The sequence below is a fragment of the Erithacus rubecula genome (assembly GCF_903797595.1).
Source record: "Erithacus rubecula genome assembly, chromosome: 11".
Lineage (NCBI taxonomy): Eukaryota > Metazoa > Chordata > Aves > Passeriformes > Muscicapidae > Erithacus > Erithacus rubecula.
In genome coordinates this window covers 13,868,666-13,888,422 of record NC_136663.1, presented here as the reverse complement: position 1 = coordinate 13,888,422, position 19,757 = coordinate 13,868,666, and the positions used below count along the sequence as shown (strand labels likewise).

At 37.0% G+C, this 19,757-nt stretch overlaps 1 protein-coding gene across 10 annotated transcripts in view; it reads left to right on the top strand.

The window, feature by feature from the left end:
* Positions 1-19,540, top strand: part of U2SURP (U2 snRNP associated SURP domain containing) — a 42,569-nt gene extending 23,029 nt beyond the window's left edge. For 9 of the 10 annotated variants that reach the window (XM_079314694.1, XM_079314696.1, XM_079314695.1 and 6 more), the window contains 12 exons: positions 1,065-1,227; positions 1,726-1,805; positions 2,830-2,917; positions 4,501-4,623; positions 5,318-5,474; positions 5,814-5,909; positions 6,530-6,596; positions 7,560-7,722; positions 14,538-14,648; positions 16,741-16,859; positions 17,585-17,761; positions 19,022-19,540. In XM_079314694.1, coding sequence (XP_079170820.1) covers positions 1,065-1,227; positions 1,726-1,805; positions 2,830-2,917; positions 4,501-4,623; positions 5,318-5,474; positions 5,814-5,909; positions 6,530-6,596; positions 7,560-7,722; positions 14,538-14,648; positions 16,741-16,859; positions 17,585-17,761; positions 19,022-19,160 — 1,483 coding nt within the window. In that variant the 3' untranslated portion in view covers positions 19,161-19,540. The remainder of the gene's footprint in view (positions 1-1,064; positions 1,228-1,725; positions 1,806-2,829; positions 2,918-4,500; positions 4,624-5,317; positions 5,475-5,813; positions 5,910-6,529; positions 6,597-7,559; positions 7,723-14,537; positions 14,649-16,740; positions 16,860-17,584; positions 17,762-19,021) is intronic. The other variant, XM_079314693.1, reaches the window with a different exon arrangement.
* The last annotated feature ends 217 nt before the right edge of the window (positions 19,541-19,757 follow it).

Genomic DNA, 19,757 nt, shown 5'->3' with positions numbered 1-19,757 from the left:
TGCCTTGGTAGCTGCTCTGCCTGGTTTGCCCATTGTGTTATTGTACTTGCATCATCCCCTAAGCTGTCATACTTGTCATAGTGTTATGTATGTGTCTGAGTAAGGCTTTCTTCACCTCAGTGCTTCTGATCATACTTGTTGCTAAAAACGTTCTTGATTTGGTTAGATTTGTCATCACTGAACCTTTCATTCCAATCATTATTGACCCTTAATTTGAAAGGCATTAGGAAGATGGGAGTTTTTCCCCATTTTTCTACTGCTGTCTGTAGCTCAGGTCATGTAGCATCTTTCTCAACATTATGACCTCACGAACTAAACTGTTGCTGTAATCTTAAACTTACTGATGCTGTTCCTCAGAAATTAAAATTTGGAGCAGTTGTTAATAACAGGAAGACAGAGATCAGCAGAGTTCTTTGCTGTGAAGTGTCAGTGTACTGGGGATGACTGTGGTAGTGCAAATAGAGACCTGCGTTTCCTAGTTTTGCTGCTGTTACAAATTATTAACACGTGAAATTTTGTTGCTTATTTCATTCTTCTCATCATAGTTACCACACCAGTCATGCTTCTGTAGGTTTTAATACACAGTTTTTCTCATACCTTCTTTTGGAAAGGCTCAAAGAGATTATTTTAAAGATGTTTGGTGCACATGGAGGTCAGGGAAGATGTGAAGTAATTGTTTATTTACTAGCTTTCTGAATCTAGTGTTTCTTATTCTGTAGCAGAAATTACTTGAATGCTTTACATTTACCCATTTGGTTTAAGCCTAAACTAAATCTGGGAAGATAATTACTTTATTAGAGATACTGATGTACTTAATTAGGTATTTCTCTGTATTTTCCCTTGATCTCTGTGTGTAATCAAGACTTAAGTGGGAATTTTTTGCACTTTTTGTAATATAGACACATAAATTCCTGAACCACTGAAAGAACTCAGGCGAAAGAATATAAAAATATTGAAAATTGCTTTTCTCCTGAAGATGGAAAAACCAAAAACTATTGTTAAATGGAAATTTGCAAAAGTACTTTTTATTTCATATTGAAAGTGTTAAAATCCTGGTATTTTAGACAGAGGGACAAACTAGAGGAAATTCTGCGTGGATTAACACCTAGGAAGAACGACATTGGTGATGCAATGGTTTTCTGTCTAAATAATGCGGAAGCTGCTGAGGAAATTGTGGACTGCATTACAGAGTCACTGTCCATCCTCAAGACTCCTCTTCCTAAGAAGGTATGGAGATTTTTTTATAATATTGTGTTTTGGGGGAAGACCTCACTTAGCAGCATGTGCATGTAATTTGCAAACATGATTTTATTAATTACAGATAGTGTTGAAGTTTTGCACTAAAATGTGGACTTGAATTCAAGTATGATCTCTTCCTGTGGAATTTTGTTACGTACTTTTTATTCTTTCTGAAGTTGCTTGTAAATAATATTCTGCCTTACTGTGAAATTAAAAACAATTAAATGATCTGTTCAAATTAAGCAAGTAAAACGGGAATGCCATAATTCTCCTTTGTAGTGCTGTGATAATATGTAGTTAGTACCCTATAGCATAGCAGGGGGCTAATTGCCTCTTGACATGTTTATTAATAATATATTTGTGCTACACTTAATTCTAATTAGGTATACTTCCAGATAGTTTAAACTCTCTAGTGTTCTTTCTGTGAAAATGCCTTTATTTTCAGGAGAATTCAAATTGTCTTAATGTGGTAATTTTTTATTGTAGATCGCAAGATTGTATCTAGTGTCGGATGTGTTATACAACTCTTCAGCTAAAGTTGCCAATGCTTCTTACTATAGAAAATTGTAAGTATAATATTTTAGGTGATTGGCAGTTAAAAATACCCTCTTATATTCATCTCTGTATGTACATTTCTGGATAAACGTGGTTGTAGGAAATTCACATTTTTCTGTGCTACTGCTGTTGCAGACTGATGGTATTTATATCTGTTTGCATGAAAATGGGTAAGATGTAGCATGTTGGTAATGCAAAAAATGTATGTGCCCTCTGCAAGGGACCACTTGCATGGGACTCCATAAAAGTGAGAATACCTCATGTGTCTTTTGACAGAAAGAGCCTGTAGATAATCAAGATACGATATAGCAGATAGTTCAAACAAAGAAGTAAATTTTTTAACCAGATCTATCTTTATTAAAATATGGTGGGGTGTAATTTTCCATAAACTTTGGATAAGGTATGAGGGGATATTATGTTATTTATTTCTAAGGTGCTGAGCAGGATTTAGGAAAAATGTCCAAGGGACAGTATCTTTGTCATATTAAATGTTTGTGTATAGTTCCTGGAGTTTCTCTAATGTTAGGGCTGCATGGTGGGAAATACTCAGCATGTTACAAAACTAGTGATTACAGTTGATGTTTCTTGTTGCGATGTGTCTGTGTCGTGCTGGTTTGTTTTTTGCACATTGTGAGAAGCTCAAGGCCGTTGCTCACTGTGCTTTCATTGAGGGCTTCACTGAATAAATTAGAATACAAGTATGACTAAGAATTTTTTTAAAATACAGATTGAATTTTGAGACAATTCTTTCATTCCCTTTAAGATTGTAAACCTCCTTTTATCGTCCTCCAGTCTTTGCAGGGTGTATAAAGAGACTGCAGCAGATGTGAAGATCTCCCTTCACAGTTCTGTTGTTGTCCAAGGTGATTTAATATATAGTAATCATATTTGCTTTATAGTTCAGTTCATGGCTACTGTAAGGATCAGAACCTTGTGCTTTTGAGTCCTGTGTCCCAGGTATTTTCATGAATTATGTATGTCCAGAAAACATATATTACGAAGTTTAACTAAAGAAATGTATATGTTTAATTCTAGTTTTGAAACAAAATTATGTCAGATATTCTCTGATCTCAATGCTACTTACCGTACAATACAAGGCCATTTACAGTCTGAAAATTTCAAGGTATGTATTTTATTGTTATTTACATGACATAGAAGTCACATAAATAGATGTTCCTGCACAAGAGATTGCATACTATGATAGATGGCTTAGACATCAAGGTCCCTGTTTGGGCTTTAAAAAGAATAAGTTTTAAAAAGTTTTCTCTTTTGCAAGGATAGCCTTCAAATTAAGGAAGGAAATGAGCATCTGCCAGATGAAGTATACCAGTAGAAGTACAGTTGTGGAGTTAAGAGGATATCTATGTATTACTTGATTTGCAAACAAGGCCTTCTAATTTTCTTACTGTTCTTGGGCCACCTGTATTTCAATTTCAGAAGTGAACTTGTGTGGAAGTGCTTAGTGTGGGAAAGAAGCTTCTGGGCAGAACAGCATAAAGTTGTTTCTAAACATTTTTTTGTGTCAGGCTTTATTTTAGAGTTCTGATAAACATCTGGCCATGGGTACTTGAGAGTAATTTTTGAGGTCAAATGCTCCCTGCTTCTCATGCTGAACCTCTTTCTTTCTGTTTCCATGATGCCTCTGCACTTTTTTCTTTCTATTTTTCAGTCAGAATCTTTAAATGCAAAACTTACAGAGTAGTTAGTTTGTCTGTATTGAGATCGTCATCCTGGTTGTCCTCCTTCTGCTCTCAATTGCTCTAGATGAGAATCAATTTTAGTTACCTGCTATTTTAAAACTTTTAAAAATTATATGATAAAGAGAGGCATTTTTTTAGTATATCTGCATCTTCAGTTTCATTGAGTGTGTCAAACTTGAACTGAAACACATCTTTTCAAATATGCTTTTTAAAAAGAAAAATGATAAAATTATTTGGTTTGGAAGGGACTTTAAAGATCATCTGTTCCAACCCCCTGCCATGGGCAGAGACACCTTTCACTAAGCCAGGTTGCTCAGAACTCCATCCACCCTGGTCTTGAACACTTCCAGAGATGGGGCAGCCACAGCTTCTCTGGGCAACCTGTGCCATTGCCTCAGCACCTTCACACTGAAGAATTTCTTAATAATTCTAACCTAAACCAACCCTATTTCTGTTTAAAACCATCCCCTCTTTGTCCTGTCACTACCTGCCCTTGTAAGAAATCCTTCTCCAGCTTTCTTTTAGCCCCTTTGGGTGCTGGAAGGGGTTCTAAGGTCTCCCCAGAGCCTTCTCTTCTCCAAGCTGAACAAAATGAAAGTAGGAACACAGTTTCAGTTCAATAATATGTATAAGCCATTGCTATTTTTAGTTATTTTATTTGACAAACAGATATTTTCTCTTAGATTTGGTAGAGGCACCTGCTTCAAACATTGGGGCAGAATGAAATTTACTATCAGGATAGAACTGGCAATAGCCAAAATGGATAATGTAACAGTAATTTAAAGGGAAAATGAAACCTAAGTGAGATTTCTTGAAATGTAGTTCCTGTATTCATATTTTTGTAAAATTACTAGTCTTGCCTAGCTTGGTATCATTGTAATATACTTCAGTATGGAATTGCTTAAGAATGGTTGTCTACAGCAGTAATTCTCTGTGGTCTATTTCCCATCACATGACATTTCTCAATACAAGTGTTTTAGCATCTGTTTTTTCCTCTTGCTTCTAGCAACGGGTGATGACATGCTTCCGAGCATGGGAAGATTGGGCAATCTATCCAGAACCATTTCTGATCAAACTGCAGAATATTTTCTTGGGACTTGTAAATATCATGGAAGATAAAGAAACAGAGGTAAGTGACCTCAGGAGTGATGCTTGCAGACAGCAGGGAAAAAATGTGTTAATATAAAGTAGGGCTGGCAAAGATTATTTTGCATCTCTTTTGCAGTGACTAAACCTTTCTTTCTTCCAAGTCCTTGCTGCTAAATAAAGGTGTAATGTATTTTCAAAAGTGAATACTATTTATTCTGTTCATGTGTTTCTTGCTTGTGGATTCGGTACTGTGAAAGTGTTTTAGAGCAAAGACTAGTACAGAAGGACAGATATTTCCTTTGTGCTGGAAATACTCTGTACTACCTGTCTGAGTGGAGTTTCAGGCATTATAACTGTGTGTGGAAAGATGCCTTTCAGAGCAGTGGGTGGGAGGCCTGCAGTATAATTTATAATATATATATATAATTGACTGATTTTGAGCTAAACCTCAACTTAATAGCTCTTCTTTTAAATATAGGTATTGGAAAGCTTCCAGTACATTGTGGACAAATTCCAAGTTCTTGGCTATAGATTTTTATAGGAAGATATTGTTGTGTAATTTCCTCTAGAATAAGCAACTATACTTGTTAGCGAAAACTGTTGAAGTAGATTTTTTGGGAGGCTTTGGTATTTATGGAAGTGCTTATTTAAAAAGAAATTATTTGATAATCAGAGAGGTAAAGAAAAGCAATGTAGGTTTGTACTTGAAATAATGACATATTGTTTGCTTTCAGGAAGTACCGGATGATCTCGATGGTGCTCCCATTGAGGAAGAGCTGGATGGTGCTCCACTAGAAGATGTGGATGGAATTCCTATTGATGCTGCTCCCATTGATGATCTGGATGGAGTCCCAATTAAATCGCTGGATGATGATCTTGATGGAGTTCCTTGTACGAAATGCTTCAACTTTCAAATTGAATCTTCAGTTGTTGATCTTTTCTTCCTGTGTAGTTTTTAGAAATGCAGCCTAAAATTGATCTGGCATGTAGCTTTGTAAAATGTAGATTTAATTTCATTATGCTCTACTGTCTTTAGATAGTAATTGCTTCAGAAACACAGGAGGTGTCTTCTGATGTTACACATCAGGATCTAAATCCTGGTTTCTTTACTTTGCAAATACTAAGATTGTATAATTTGATCCATTATTTAATTCTGACTGTAATCTTAGTACTTTTTGGTTTCATCTTCTGAAGAGCTTTGTAAGTTATTTTTCTGTGTCTCTTTGCCAGTGGATACAACTGAAGACTCAAAAAAGAATGAGCCTATATTTAAAGTTGCCCCTTCAAAGTGGGAAGCAGTGGATGAATCGGAACTGGAAGCTCAAGGTTAGTTCTGAAAGTATCTTTTCTGGAGTAAACTGAAAGCATACTGTCACTTATGTAATGATTATTTTCAGCTGATCTATGCTAAAATGCTAATAGGATTCATGTTGCAATGTAGTAGGATTTTTCTCTTGTAACTTGTTCACTGAATTTTTAACCTAAAAGGAAAAGAGTCTATTCCATTATGGTTATTCTACTTCAATAACCTATGAACCTTTAAAAGTAATTTCCAGTTTATTAAGAATAAATGCTGAAAACAAAAATAAAATCTGGGTATTTGGCTGTGGCAGTCTTTTTAAATCTTGGTTTGAAAGATGATATTTTACAGACTGACAAATACTTGTCTGCTTTTGAAGGATTTGATGCAATGTGGTATATGTAATGTGAGTGAATAGCTCTGTGAATAATAAATATTCTGATAAGGGGCTGGTTTGAATATTTCTGTGAAACAGAAAGTCTGTATTAAATGCTAGATGCTGGTAAATTTTACTACATTGTATTTCATATTATATACCATGTATACCTTATATATCTTACTATAATTATTTTGTGCTAATTTTAAGTGCTAATTTTCAGACTAAGTAGTAGCCTTTTTGTTAACATTTTCCTGCTGTCTCTTCTAGCTGTTACTACTTCTAAGTGGGAGCTTTTTGACCAACATGAAGAATCTGAGGAGGAGGAAATTCAGAAGTAAATACTTTTTCATTCTAATGAAAACATGCTTATTTTATGTATCTAAGGTTGAGTGTCATTGGAACTCCTTATAAGATATATATGTTATTACATGAGTAGGAAAAAATAGAAATTTTGGAAGGAGGAAAGTAAGAAGATGGAGCAAACTCAGGATTTTAGTGCAGCTTTCAGCCTCCATGATTTTTTTTCTAGCATGATAAATTACATCTTTTGGTAGACTTGTTAACTATGATCTTTGAATTTATGCTGATTTGACAATTCAGCAACAAATAGTAAGAATTTAGGTACTAGTATGGAAATCTTGCATTCAGGTATGTATGAATGAATAAACCAGCCTTCTGCTGCTGAGACAAGCACAGTGAGTCATATTCCAAGGTATTTCATTGGATGCTGATAGACTCCATGCCAGGAGAAGTTGATTTTGAGTTGTCCTTTACTTAGTTCTTCAGGCAGCTGAAAGCATGTTAATTAATGCTGTAAATACTTCCTGCATTGGATGGAGTCCTGCAGCACTCTAGTGGCCAGCCTGGGAATATAATTTTAGGTGTCTGCTGTCTCTCAGGTTTATCTCCCAAAAAGCAAAAGTAATAAATATTGTTCCATTAAACCTAATATCCCTGAAAAGCACCATTACAGCAGTTTGAGGTTGTGTTGAGGGAGTGGGTTTCCTTTTGTAGCTGAGCTTGATATGTATTTGATGACTGTAAATTTCATGCATTCTTCTGCACTCTGTTTCTATGAAAAGTGTAAATTTTGTAAGTAATAAAAACTAACAGTTGAATTAAATGAGAAAGATCTGTCTCACAGATGGAGACTAATTTGCAGCTGCAGGCTTACATAATCTAACTTAACAGATTTCAAAACTAGTAACTAATCCTGAAAACTAAGAGAAATAGTACATTTCATATATACTTAAGATATCTGTGACATCTTAGTTAATTCTGTATGTTTTCTGTAAAGTCAAGAAGAAGAAAGTGAAGATGAAGAAGACACGCAGAGTTCTAAATCAGAAGAACAACACATGTATTCCAATCCTATTAAAGAGGAAATGCCTGAATCCAAGTCATCAGTCAAATATTCAGAAATGAGTGAAGAAAAGCGTGCCAAACTCCGAGAGATAGAGGTGAGCACAGGGTGTTTTGTGCCACCCTTCTGTACCTTTGCAGTCCTCAGCTCATCCTGAGCTCTACATATGATTGGGAGTTATTTTTACTGAAATGATTATAGTCCTACTATATAGTGGGTATTTGTTGTAGTCTGGTGATTTTTGTATAGGTTTTATTTGTTCACACCCTTTCCTTGCCTGGTTTTAAAATAATGGAAGAAAAAATTATAAACAGAGTCAGGGCATATTGCAGATTGAGAATGAGTCTTACTTTCAGGTGTTCAGTACCACTATAGCTTTAGGTGCCCTTACACTTTTCTCTCCTTGGCAAATTAACTTTTGGGATTAACTTATGAACATGGTCTTAGTCCTCTACCTATTTTGTTTTCTCTGTTTCTTGCTTTGAAGTGTCTGTATTTGATTGCATTTAACAGTGTGTCTTTTCACTGTCTCAGCCATCAAACAAAGAAGTAGATACAGCTAACCCACATAGTTGTGGAATTGAAGGTATTTTAATTGAATTCCTGTGTGCAGTTCATAGGCTCCCTGGTTTTCTCTCCTTTCTCCAAGCACAGGTGTTAGTGTAGCTGTTAAGCTTGATTAGCAGAGATTGTTATGGCTTTGTTCTGGCTTCTGTGCTTGCCTGAGAAGCTAAACAGAACTGGAATTTAGCACAAGCTTTGTTTAACAGTGAAGCCTTTCTGACATACACTGCCACGTAAAATCAGATTTAAAATTGAATATGACTTCCTGGCTTGTATTCAGGGGACATTGAATACCAGATTTCTTGTAGCTTCTGTTCAGTGCATTAAAATGATATTAAGAAGTTGCTAAATGCTTATTGCATTTGTAGCATCTCCACATGACAAGTTATAACCTCTAGATAATGTTTTGAAGGTGGAATTGTGGCTGCTTACCTGTTCATGCTATGCTGTGCTAGTTAGCTAAAATCAGACATTAGCAAAGCCCAGTAATATTCGTCAGAGATGTTCAGCCAATACTATTTTAAAATGTCACACATGTTGTTTCTCTTAAATATGACTCCTTTTAACTATTCAGATTTTATAGAAATTAATAGACTCTCACAAAGCACTTGGAAATCTCTTGCTTTGCATAGCAGTTGGAAAGTTCATGATATACAGCCATATTAAGTGAATAAATTCTGCATGTGAGAAGCTGAATGGGATTTATGTCTGACCTGACTCATGGTGGCAGCATTTTTGTAGAAAATACATGATGTTAGACTAATGAAAGCACAAGTGAAACTAATTTTCATGTTGCTGTAATATTGATTGCAGCAGTTATGGAAAGAGCTCCTTTCAGACTGAGTATGTGTTTTCAGATGTTGTCTTGGCAGTTGTGGAGGCAGATTAGGCAGTGATTTGCTTTAACCATTGTCAGTTTTACACTACACAAGTGTTTTAAGTTCTTTCTTCAATGTAGTCTGTCAGTAAATGTTTTAAGTGGCAAATATTTGAGTTTTTCAGGTGCCTGTTTGCATTTTATTCTTTTTGGTAAGTAAATTACCATTTTGGTTTCAGACTTTTGGAATTACCAGAAAAGGAAAAAGCTTTTTTTCTTTTGAGAACATTTCAGATACTTTGTAGGAGTACTTAAAATTTTCCTCAAGTTTGTCATTGACATGAAAGTACTCCCTGTGCTGCTTCAAAGCATTCACACTCATGGTTTCTTTTTAGTATGTACCCAATCCCTGCCAAAACCCACATCCACTATTAAATTTGAGGAAAAGAGCTGAGGAAAAAAACAACAACCAATTACCAGCTCTAACAATTAGGCCATCTAATATGCACTGTAAAAAATGTTGAGTAAAATATTTGGCAAAAAAATTGGTGAAGTCTAATTCTCTGGCTACACAGACTACACAGTGATTGCCAGGGAAGCTGAAAAACACTTTTTCATGCATTTTTTGGAAATTCATTAATGAAGCAACAATTCTTTCTCTTGGCACAGTTAGTAAATTAAGCTTGTTAGCTGGAAGGAGAAAGTGAAGTAAGAAACAAACTTTGGCCTCAGCCATCAGACTGATGCCATCAGAGGAGGCAAGTTAGTAACCTTTTGTTTGCTTCCCCCATGCCCCTGTTAATCCTTCTGAAGTGTGAATTCTTTCCAGAACTTAGCAGGAGCAGAGTCTTTTCTATAACACTGAATAACAGTGATTTCGTAACTGTTTTTATAAGTGTGGAAATACTGGCACTTTGTTTCACATTGTACTTCAAATTTCAGAGTGGTCTTTATGGTGCTTTGTGTGTCTTTCTTCCCCCCGGGACATATAAGAAAAAGGTATATTCCTCTTTGTAAAGAGACCTTAGTGCTATGAAGTGGTAGAAAAATGGGAATTTTATTATTTAAATTATTCATTAAGCATGTTCCCTTAGGATGTGGATAAACTCACAGACAAAATGAAGCAGCATAGGCCTCTTTCGACCTCTCCTAAGGTATTTTACTTCAGCCTCCACCTTGCTGCACAAATTTTGATAATCCTACTCCAAACAAAAAAGCACAGCGCAGGCTTCATCTGCAGCAGAGGCATGCTCATCACAAATCCAGATATATTGGTGCTTCCAAAAGGGTTAAACAGGATTTTAGTCCTTTTTAGTAGCTGGCTTTACTCACTTTTGTGTTGGCCACCTGAGACCTCAAAGCAGAGTTTGACTGAGGTAGGAGACCAATGGAGGGTTCCTGCTGAGCCTTTCTGCTGATACCTGCAGCTGCAAGAGGGGCAGGGTTGGATCCTGTTCACCATCCTGTGCCTGTGCTCTGTTAGTACCTCCCTGCCCTCTGCACAAATACTCCACAGCAAACACCCCCTGTCCCCTTAAAAGTCCAGTTTATTTTTCTACCAAGAGCCAAAGAGATTTTCCTGAATGTCACAAAGGACAGCTGGTGGTTACCTTTGGCAAGAAGTGCCATAAGGTTTTTCATTGCTTCTTTCTCTGGATTAGGGTGCTTAGTGTGTAGGATACTCATCTTTTGAGTATTTGTTTATCAGGTCACACGAGCTATCTGTAATTACCACTAGAACAAAATACAACCCTTTGGTTTTTGCAGTCTGTGGAGGTTTCTGTAGCTGGCTCATTTGAGGCTACTGCAAAATGGCATAAAGAGACCCTATTAAATGTCCTACTGATTGTGGCTTAATAATAACAACAGATGAGACAAATTGGCTATAGTTTTGCTATTTATAGCAGTTGTTTCTTTGTAGGTGATGAGTACTCAGAAGATTCTGGTCTGTTTTGAATCTTTGACTCTCTTTCTGTTTTGCACAAAGCCAAAAGCAAGGAATTGCTTAGACACTTGGCAACCTGTGAGTGTGATGGAGCATGCCAGAGGGCTCTATGGCAGAAGAGATATTTCACATGTGTACATCAGTGTATCTGTCATCTGTTGTTGATAATATTGTAGCTGCAGAAATTCCACTACTCATAGACTTGCTGGAAAAATCAGGCTTTCAAAGAAATGCTTTGCTCTGCTTCTGGCAAAATGTAGGACTTGGGTCAGCCATTGTTGGGGCAAGACTGTTCTAAAGAAAACCAAAACACTTTAGTTTGTTTGGATGTCTGTCCTCTAATCAGTCTACATCAGAGTGCTTACATTACTTACCAGACAGAAATTCATATCTTTCTTCACTGTGGTGATTAACTTCTTAGTTCATCCCAATATGTAGCATGCAGCTAATTTCTCTCAAATCAGTTATGTTGGAACGTGACTTTGAGTTCAGAGGCTGTGTAACTGTGGAGTCACCTCTTGTGAAAAAGTGTTTTTGCACTGAAGTATTTGTTCCTGAAAATGAACAAGGTTACTAGTTCTTGTCTTTAACAAGAATGGGTAAAGAATAACCCATGCAGTGAGGATATATAAGTTCATTCTCAGTGCAGGTTTACAAAATGATATGCTTACAAAATTCATCAATTAGATGCTTAAGCAGATGTAAACCTAAGTATTAAGGATCTTTTTCTTCTGGGAGTACCTTAAACTCTGTGACAGGAATATGAGCATCCCTTACTCTGCATGGAGGGATCATGAGGAGAGTGTTCACTGTGACCAGTGTACAATGAGCAGTGAAATGGTGAAGGGACATAGCTAAGCATCTAAGTTCAAATAGTAATTCTGAGTGGTCAAATTTTTTAGAGAATTCTTTTGTGACCTTTAGAACTTTCTTACAATTAATTTCTCACAATTACAGTGGTTATAGAGAGCAAAAAGCAAAAGCCTCTATACATGAAGGTGTAGGCTGAACTGACCTGATTAGCTGCTCACCTCTGCTGGGTGAGGAAACATCCTGATCCTCTGAGCCTGTGCCTGGAGTGCAGGAATAGATGGAAGAGCCTGATCTTTCAGTAGTGAGCTGTTGATACCATTTCAGCACTTTTTAACACTTGGTCACCTTTCCTAGGGGTGTACTCATTTCCTCTGCCCACAGCATCTTTTAAAAGGAGTCAGTTTGCATGGGTTCAAAGGGAGATACAGCAGTTACATGGAGGAGAAATCCATCTGTGGGTGGTCTGTAAACGACCACAGCTATCTCAGGAAGCCCCATGATCCTGCCATAGCTGGAGTCTGGGGAGTGAGATGTTACCACAGTGTAGCCTTTTCTATTTTCTCTTTCAAGGCACCTGCTAATAACCACCTTCAGCCTCCCACTCCACCCACAGTTTCTGGAGAAGTTACATGCAAATAATTCCTCTTGCCATTTTAAACTTCCTGCTGATGGGTTGTATGCCATGCATGTCAGCATTTTTTTTGCATCCATTTAGCTTACTAAATCAGGTGAAGCCTGTTGTTTGGATTCCTAGTTTATTTTCATCTCAAATTACTTTGGGTTATAGATTTAGGCTTCCTTACTTTTAAAATATGGTTAAACAGATACTGTCAAGCTTTGTTGGCTTGTAAAGGAACACATGAGGATGGAGAGTTTTTGTGGACTTTTATTGATTGGGTTTTTTGTTTTATTTTTGTTTTGTTTTGTTTTTTAAATTATATGAGTTATTTAGTTGGGAAAACAAAGTCTTATGGGCATATTTATGCCATGACAGCCTAAGAGGCATCCTGGATCAGCTGTGCCTCCTCTGTACTCCTCCTCTTTGGTACTGAAGGTGCTGAGTAGCTGCTGACCTTGGAGTTTATGTGATGGTAGGGAATGCTATCCTGATTTCTTAGCAGAACAGGTGGTACACAGTGATACTGAGTATATGGTTCCAAAAGGTATTTCTGCCTTTGAAACTCTGTTTTTAAAGTGGAGGAAGAAAAACATGCCTTTATAGATGGTGATATGTGACAAATGATGATGACAGTTTTCCATTGGCTGAATTGCCAGAAAAAATGCTCAACTGCACATAGAGCAGGCTCTGTAAGTGATGGAGGAAAGCAGAAGAGCTGACAGGAATTTATGAGATAACAGTGCTTTTTAAAAAATTTACTTTATTTATTTCTCCCCCAAAACAAGTTGCTCCCTTATATTTGAAACTGAAATGAAAAATGTAGTGTTGGCATAAGCCCTGTAACTGAAGGGAAAAGGGGATCTTGTTCAAAAAAGTGCTGTCCTTGCTTTTGTTTTATGTTTCTTAACATACTTGTGATTTGTTTTTGTGATACCTTTCCTTTCTGTCAGTAATTGGAAGGGCTGATTAGATCCTGTCTGCTGGATTTTTGAGAGGGAAGAAAAAGCCTGTAGAGTTTGATTTTGTGACTGCTTCATATTAGGGAATTGAAAACCTGGAGAATAAGAATCCTTTCAGATAATCAAATGGACACAGTTGCAAAGGCTTTTTATTTGTGTGTTTTCAGTGTGGAAAAATTAAATATTTTTAAACAGAAAACAACTTTGTTAGCTAAAAATTAAAGTTCGAACACTGAAAAAAATCTGCTCATATATGGAATGTTGGTATTGGAACAGAAAGGTCAGAGCATGAACATTTGGAAGAGGGCTAACAAATAAAACCTGAACTATTACTAGGGTCTTCTCTCCTTCCCCAAAAAGACACCTTCTCCAAAAAACAGTTGTTTGTACAAGGACATGTCACTAGGAATAAAGAATTGACAAACAATAAGAGATGAGAGTGAAGTTTCATGATGTGAATCAACTTGGGGAATACTTTACTTCATCTAGACAAAAGAAAAAACAACTAACACAAACCCCTCAAAAAAACCCAACACATGGAGAAATTCTGACATTTGCTTAGCTTTGACTCTGTTGGGGATACCACAGCAAATTCTGCATTACATTTAGCAGCACTTGGGAATTGAAGTTGGTTGCTAAGCTTGTTAGCACATGAAAAAGTATTATGTTAGTAAAAATCAGTTCTTTCAAATCAACCACTCTGTGCAAACAATCCTGAAGAGGAGGTGCATTGTTTTATGTCCTAATTATGTCAGTCATTTGATTTTAACACTCAGAGTTAAATGGAAAAAAAGCAGTTTCCAAAGGAAACTTTGAAGTAGACAAGAGAAGTTGAAAGAAGATATTGACACCTGCAGTAAATTATGTCATTTTGAAAGAAAAAAAACCAGATTATGACCCAAGACATACAAGGTTGCAGTGTACTAATGATAGGAACATAATTTAGTTGAATAACAGAAAAAAATTCCCTCTATTTTTAGTTCTCACTATGTCTGTAAACAACTGCAGGTGCCTGCAGATGAGCGTGTGGTTTTGTTACTTTGATCCAGTTTAAATAAATTTAATATCTCTGTGCACAAGCTTGTATAGAAGAAATGAAGAACACATTATGTATCATGGAAATTTCATTTTCAGCCACCTGCCTGACTGGATAGTAATAAGTCAGATAATCTAATGGTCAGTATTATTTTCACAGCTTAAGGTGATGAAGTTTCAGGATGAGTTAGAGTCTGGGAAAAGACCCAAGAAGCCAGGCCAGAGTTTTCAGGAACAGGTTGAACACTATAGAGACAAGCTGCTCCAGAGGGTAAGAACTGTTCTTTATGTTTGCCTCTGATTCTGTGATAGACTTTTATTGAGTTTATTGAATGGAACGTGGCTTTAAACATAACAACACATGGTCCATGTTAAACTACTACTGCAATGTCAAACTGCATGTCTAAGTCCAAGTGCTTTCTGCAGAATGCATGCAGTCTCCTTTTTTAATCCAAACCCTGTCCTGTGTCCCACTGAACAGCTGGGTGTCATAGCATGTATAGAAACCTTAGAGACCACTCCTGGATCTACTGCATGTTAGGTGTGGGAAAGGAAAGGGACAGCTCTCCATTGAAGATGTTTATCAGACTTCTCATCTTGCTTTTAGTAATTGATCTGTTGTGCTAAAGGCTTCCCAAGGAAGGGAGAAAATAGTTTTAAGCATTGTATATGTTTCTGATTCTCTGGTGTCTCAAGTTTCCTCACTAATTCCAGCTCATCCATTCACCCAAAAGTGACTAATTCTGTACCATGACCATTTTTAGAAAACATCCCTGAAGGAGATGTACACATTGGAGGTTGATGTTTGCAGTTAAGACTTTATAAGGCTTTTATAATTTTCTTTCTAAATGTAGTTGCATTGTAAAACTTTACATTTTCTTGTTATTTTCTGTAAAAGAACTTACTTGTGCAGAAAGCACAGAATGCTTAGAGAGACAGTAGCTTAAATAAGCAGAAATTGATAATGACAGTCCTGATAAAATTTTCGATGGCTTGTGTTGAATTAGTTTAACCAGCTCACAATATTTTGGATTTTTAATAATTGTCTCTTTCACTTTCCAAAAAGAAATAACTATTTAATGATATTTATAACCATTCTTTAAAACAATAGTGGCTCTGTTGTTCAGGGAATAACTTCATCTTTGGTTTAATGCCATAATAAAGTTTGTTTTTGTAATGTAATTACATTACAGTAATGTAATACTGATCCTCATTACATTTCCCCTGAACTTGGTGGCTGGCCATTCTTTTTTATCAAAAGTTACCATAAGCTTTCCAAGAGTAATTTCCCAGCAGCATTGTATATAGTTTAGAGACTAGAAATTTAGAGTTATTTAAAATACTAGTTATTTGTCAGGATGAATATCTAGTTATGCTGTCAAATAAACCTGGCACATCTTGAGGGTGCAGTGATTTTAGAGATACCTAACAGCAGTTTGTAGGAATAGGTGTAAGGAGAAGGGACCACTTGCAGGTTTTACTGCTGAGTCTTCCCTGTAAAAAGAATATGTGACTAGATGAGGATAAATGTCCTGGTATTTCCTGCACTTACTTTACCTTCCCTCCCTCTACTGGCTTTTTTCCTTTTTTTTAATTTCCATCTCCCCTTTCTTTCATTTAGCTAAATCACTCCTTCTTTGTCTTCCTTATGGGGTATGCCAGGAATATCTGTTTATTTTTTGCCATGAAATTGAAATTTTTTTTAATGAATGATCAGTTCTAAAAACCACAGTATCTGATCTCTGGGTTCAGACCTGCTGATTAAGTTTATTTTTATATAGCTAATTTTCTTCTTAACAGACAGACTCTGTGTGCTCAGGGTATATATTTTCTTTCAAAATGGTCCTGTTGATACCCAGAAAGGGAGTATAGTTGTTTGTTTTTGACAGAGTAGATGTTATTGTAGAATCTTGTTTGTATTTTTGTTTTGTCTTTAGATAGCTTCTAGTTATGATAGTGTATCAATTTTCAGTCTGGATTAATGAGTATGAATACACATGTTTAAAGTAGAAAGAGGTTCCTGGTATTTTTCCATATTTAATTTCGTTTAGAAAATTTATTAACAGCTAGTATTTCCCTGAAATTTGTAATATTGAATACTGTTAATTTCCAGTTAGATAGTCAGATTTTCTCACACAGGGTGGTATCCCTCATGTTTTTGTTAGTTTGTGTTACAGTAAATGTTTGTGCTGTGTCCCGAGCAGGAGCAAAGGGCTGAAGAGCTGGGAGGGTGTGAGCTGTAGTTTAGATCATGTGCTGTGTTCCATCAGTGCTCACTGCTTTTAAGCTGTTTGTCATTAGCTTGATTGCCTCTAATAATTATTCAGCCCTTAACTGAGATCATGATGCTTCTAATAATCTAGGAAAAAGAAAAAGAGATGGAGAGAGAACGGGACAGAGACAAAAAGGACAAGGAAAAATCTGAGACCAGGTCCAAAGATAAGAAGGAAAAAGAGGAATGTACACCAACACGAAAAGAAAGGTATGGCCCTCCTTGGACTAAAGTGGGTGGGAGGAAAGCCCTCACAGTGTCTTTGTAGGCAATGGCAGCCTTGAAATTATCTTGTATCATACATCTAATTTTAAAAGAAAAACACAAAACCACCAAGCAAGACCAAAAAATAAACAAAACCCATGCTTTGGCTAGTAACACATGCTCCAGAATGTTAAAGGAGTTGTCCTTTTTACCCTGCCCCAAGTGAGGTACTGCTTCCCTTTGAGAAGAGTTGCCTTTTGGCTCATTTGTGCCCTGGGGAAGCCTGCTAAAAGGATTACTAGCTGCAAATGGGGTTAACTGTCTTGTAGCTGTGAATGGCCTGTAGTGCTCAGTCAGAAAACTGTCCTGAGGACAGACCAATGATGTGCACTGGTTTCAATGTTACTCTAGTGCATATCCTTCGACAGCTGCCACTGATCTTCTAATGCTTGCCTAGCCAAACTCTGGTTCTCAGTGTAGCTGTGGTAAAAGGCTCTGCTTTTCAGGGAGCTGTGACAGAATGTTTTTACACTACAAAATGACTCACAGGCCGTGATTTTTTTAAAAGCAAAGAAAATCTGTTGCATACGTTAAACTTGATTTTTTGTTTTAATAATAAAAAGCCCACAATATCCTAATTACCTCCAAGTAACTGACATGCCAGAGGCAGGAGCAGTTGCCTGCAGAAAGGCAGAGGTGTTGTGACAGTGTGTTCTCCTCCCCGCTGGCAGGAAGAGGCGGCACAGCGCTTCCCCCAGCCCGTCCCGCAGCAGCGGCAGCCGCCGAGCCAAGTCGCCCTCGCCCAAATCGGAGCGTTCCGAGCGCTCCGAGCGCTCCCACAAGGAGAGCTCCCGCTCCCGCTCCTCACACAAGGATTCTCCCAGAGATGCCAGTAAAAAAGGCAAAAGGTGAGCTGGTATCTTCTCTGGTTTAGGATGCTTGGCTGGGGTTTGGGGGGTGTTTCAGCAGAGCACGTTTGGTACTCAGGTAACTTTCACAGTGCTCTGTAGTGCACGCTCCTCATTAATACCTTTGGGAACTGGGGTTGGAAGAGCATGCAGCAGCCTCCTGCCCTGATAGCTCCAGACTGCTCTGCTGTAGTTTTTTTTACCTGTTACTGGTGATTTTGAGAAATGCTAGTTTAAACTACAGCAACTTGCTGCTTTCTTAGCTTTTTATTTTCAAAGGATGAGTCTTCTGTAGTCCTAAAATTGCTCTAGCCCTTCTACAGAACCTCTCAAATTACAGTGACCATGCAGCCTTTCACTGATTAGCTTACATGAAGCTACTCACTCCCATAATTTATTTTAAAAGGAAAACACTGGATACTGCTTATGGGGTTTTATTTCCAAACTTGTTGTTTCCTAACCTACACTCTGACACAAATATTTGTCTTTAGTTAATGTTAAACTTGAGGTGAATTTTTATTATTCTGCTAATACTGCTGTAACTTGAAACTTGAAAGTTCACCTTCCACTTCTTTTAGAGGTATAGAGTATCTTACTGATATAAAATTCCTCTGTCAGGTGGAGGAGAACTCCTTTGATGGTGTTAAAAAAATCATAGCACAAAACTAAAGTATTCTTGTGCTTATATGAATAAGAATTTCAAATAAAAGTAGAAAAGTAGTTGAGATTATTTTTTTTTAGACTTAATATGATGCTCATTCAGTTTTCATTATATTAGATCAATATATTAGGTGTGGGTTAGATGGCAGTGGATTTATTCAGTGTCCCTTCTTTTTCTGAAGGGTTGCATCACAATCTGAATATGCTTGATGAGAATCAAAAGTATTTCACTGTAACACAATTGAACATAGTTTTTCATTTCTGTATGGACATAGGCTGCAATTCATACAAAAGCTGAGCTGGTTGAGGTTCATGTGAAGGACTGCGAATTCCTCATGTGGGTTTAAGGACATGAGTGTGTGTTGTTTTTCATGTGGGTTCTAAGCACTGAAGCCAAGCCCAAAGTACTCTTAAAACCTTATAATGCAAAAATGGCCTTTTTGTCAGAAGAAAGGTATCATCCTGTTACTTTCCCTGTTAGGGAAAAATATTTACTACTTTGTTTGGCTCAGTAAATGAATGCAAGTAACTTCAGGAAAAGGTGCTTGTATCTATTAGTATTTGACATAAAACCTTTTTTTTTTTTTTTCTTTTTTGCAGGTCGCCATCTGGCTCCAGGACACCCAAAAGATCAAGAAGATCACGATCCAGATCCCCTAAAAAGTCAGGGAAAAAATCCAGGTCTCAGTCCCGTTCTCCTCACAGATCTCACAAGAAATCAAAGAAAAGCAAACACTGACATTGTTAATATTTTTTATGATGCTGTCACTTACTGGAAATGCAGTTTTGTTTTTGTGCCTGAACAGTCTGTTTAAAAACAAAAAAGCATTCCTGATTTTTTTTTTTTTTTGTGAATGCACGTGTATACTCATGAGTATCAGCATCTGTAGACCTGTCATTGTTTTATATTGTACAAAATATCTTCATTGTGACTATTTCCCAAAAGAAACATTTTTGTGTTTAGAAGTTTCATCAGAAATGTGTGTAACTGATCTGCTGGCAGTAGTGATATTTTGTTTTTAGAATGTTGTGACATAGCAGAAATAACCCAAATGTTCCCCTTTTTGTAGCTTTGACAATTTGAATTAGATTTCAAATAAAATCTGAACAGAAAATGAAGATGTTGTTTTCTTGCCGCACTGGTGATCAGATCCCTAAGGGAGTGCAGAGTTTGTTTGGAAGTACTGTGCATTTCAGACACACTGTGGTGTTGGATGGTTCAGTGCAGTGTGGCTCTGTTCCTGTTCTCACTGCTTTGACTGTCCAGATAAAGGCACCTTCTGAATCCAGTGGATGGGCTTTCTTTCCTGCTGTGAGATGTTACTGTCAGAAGAGT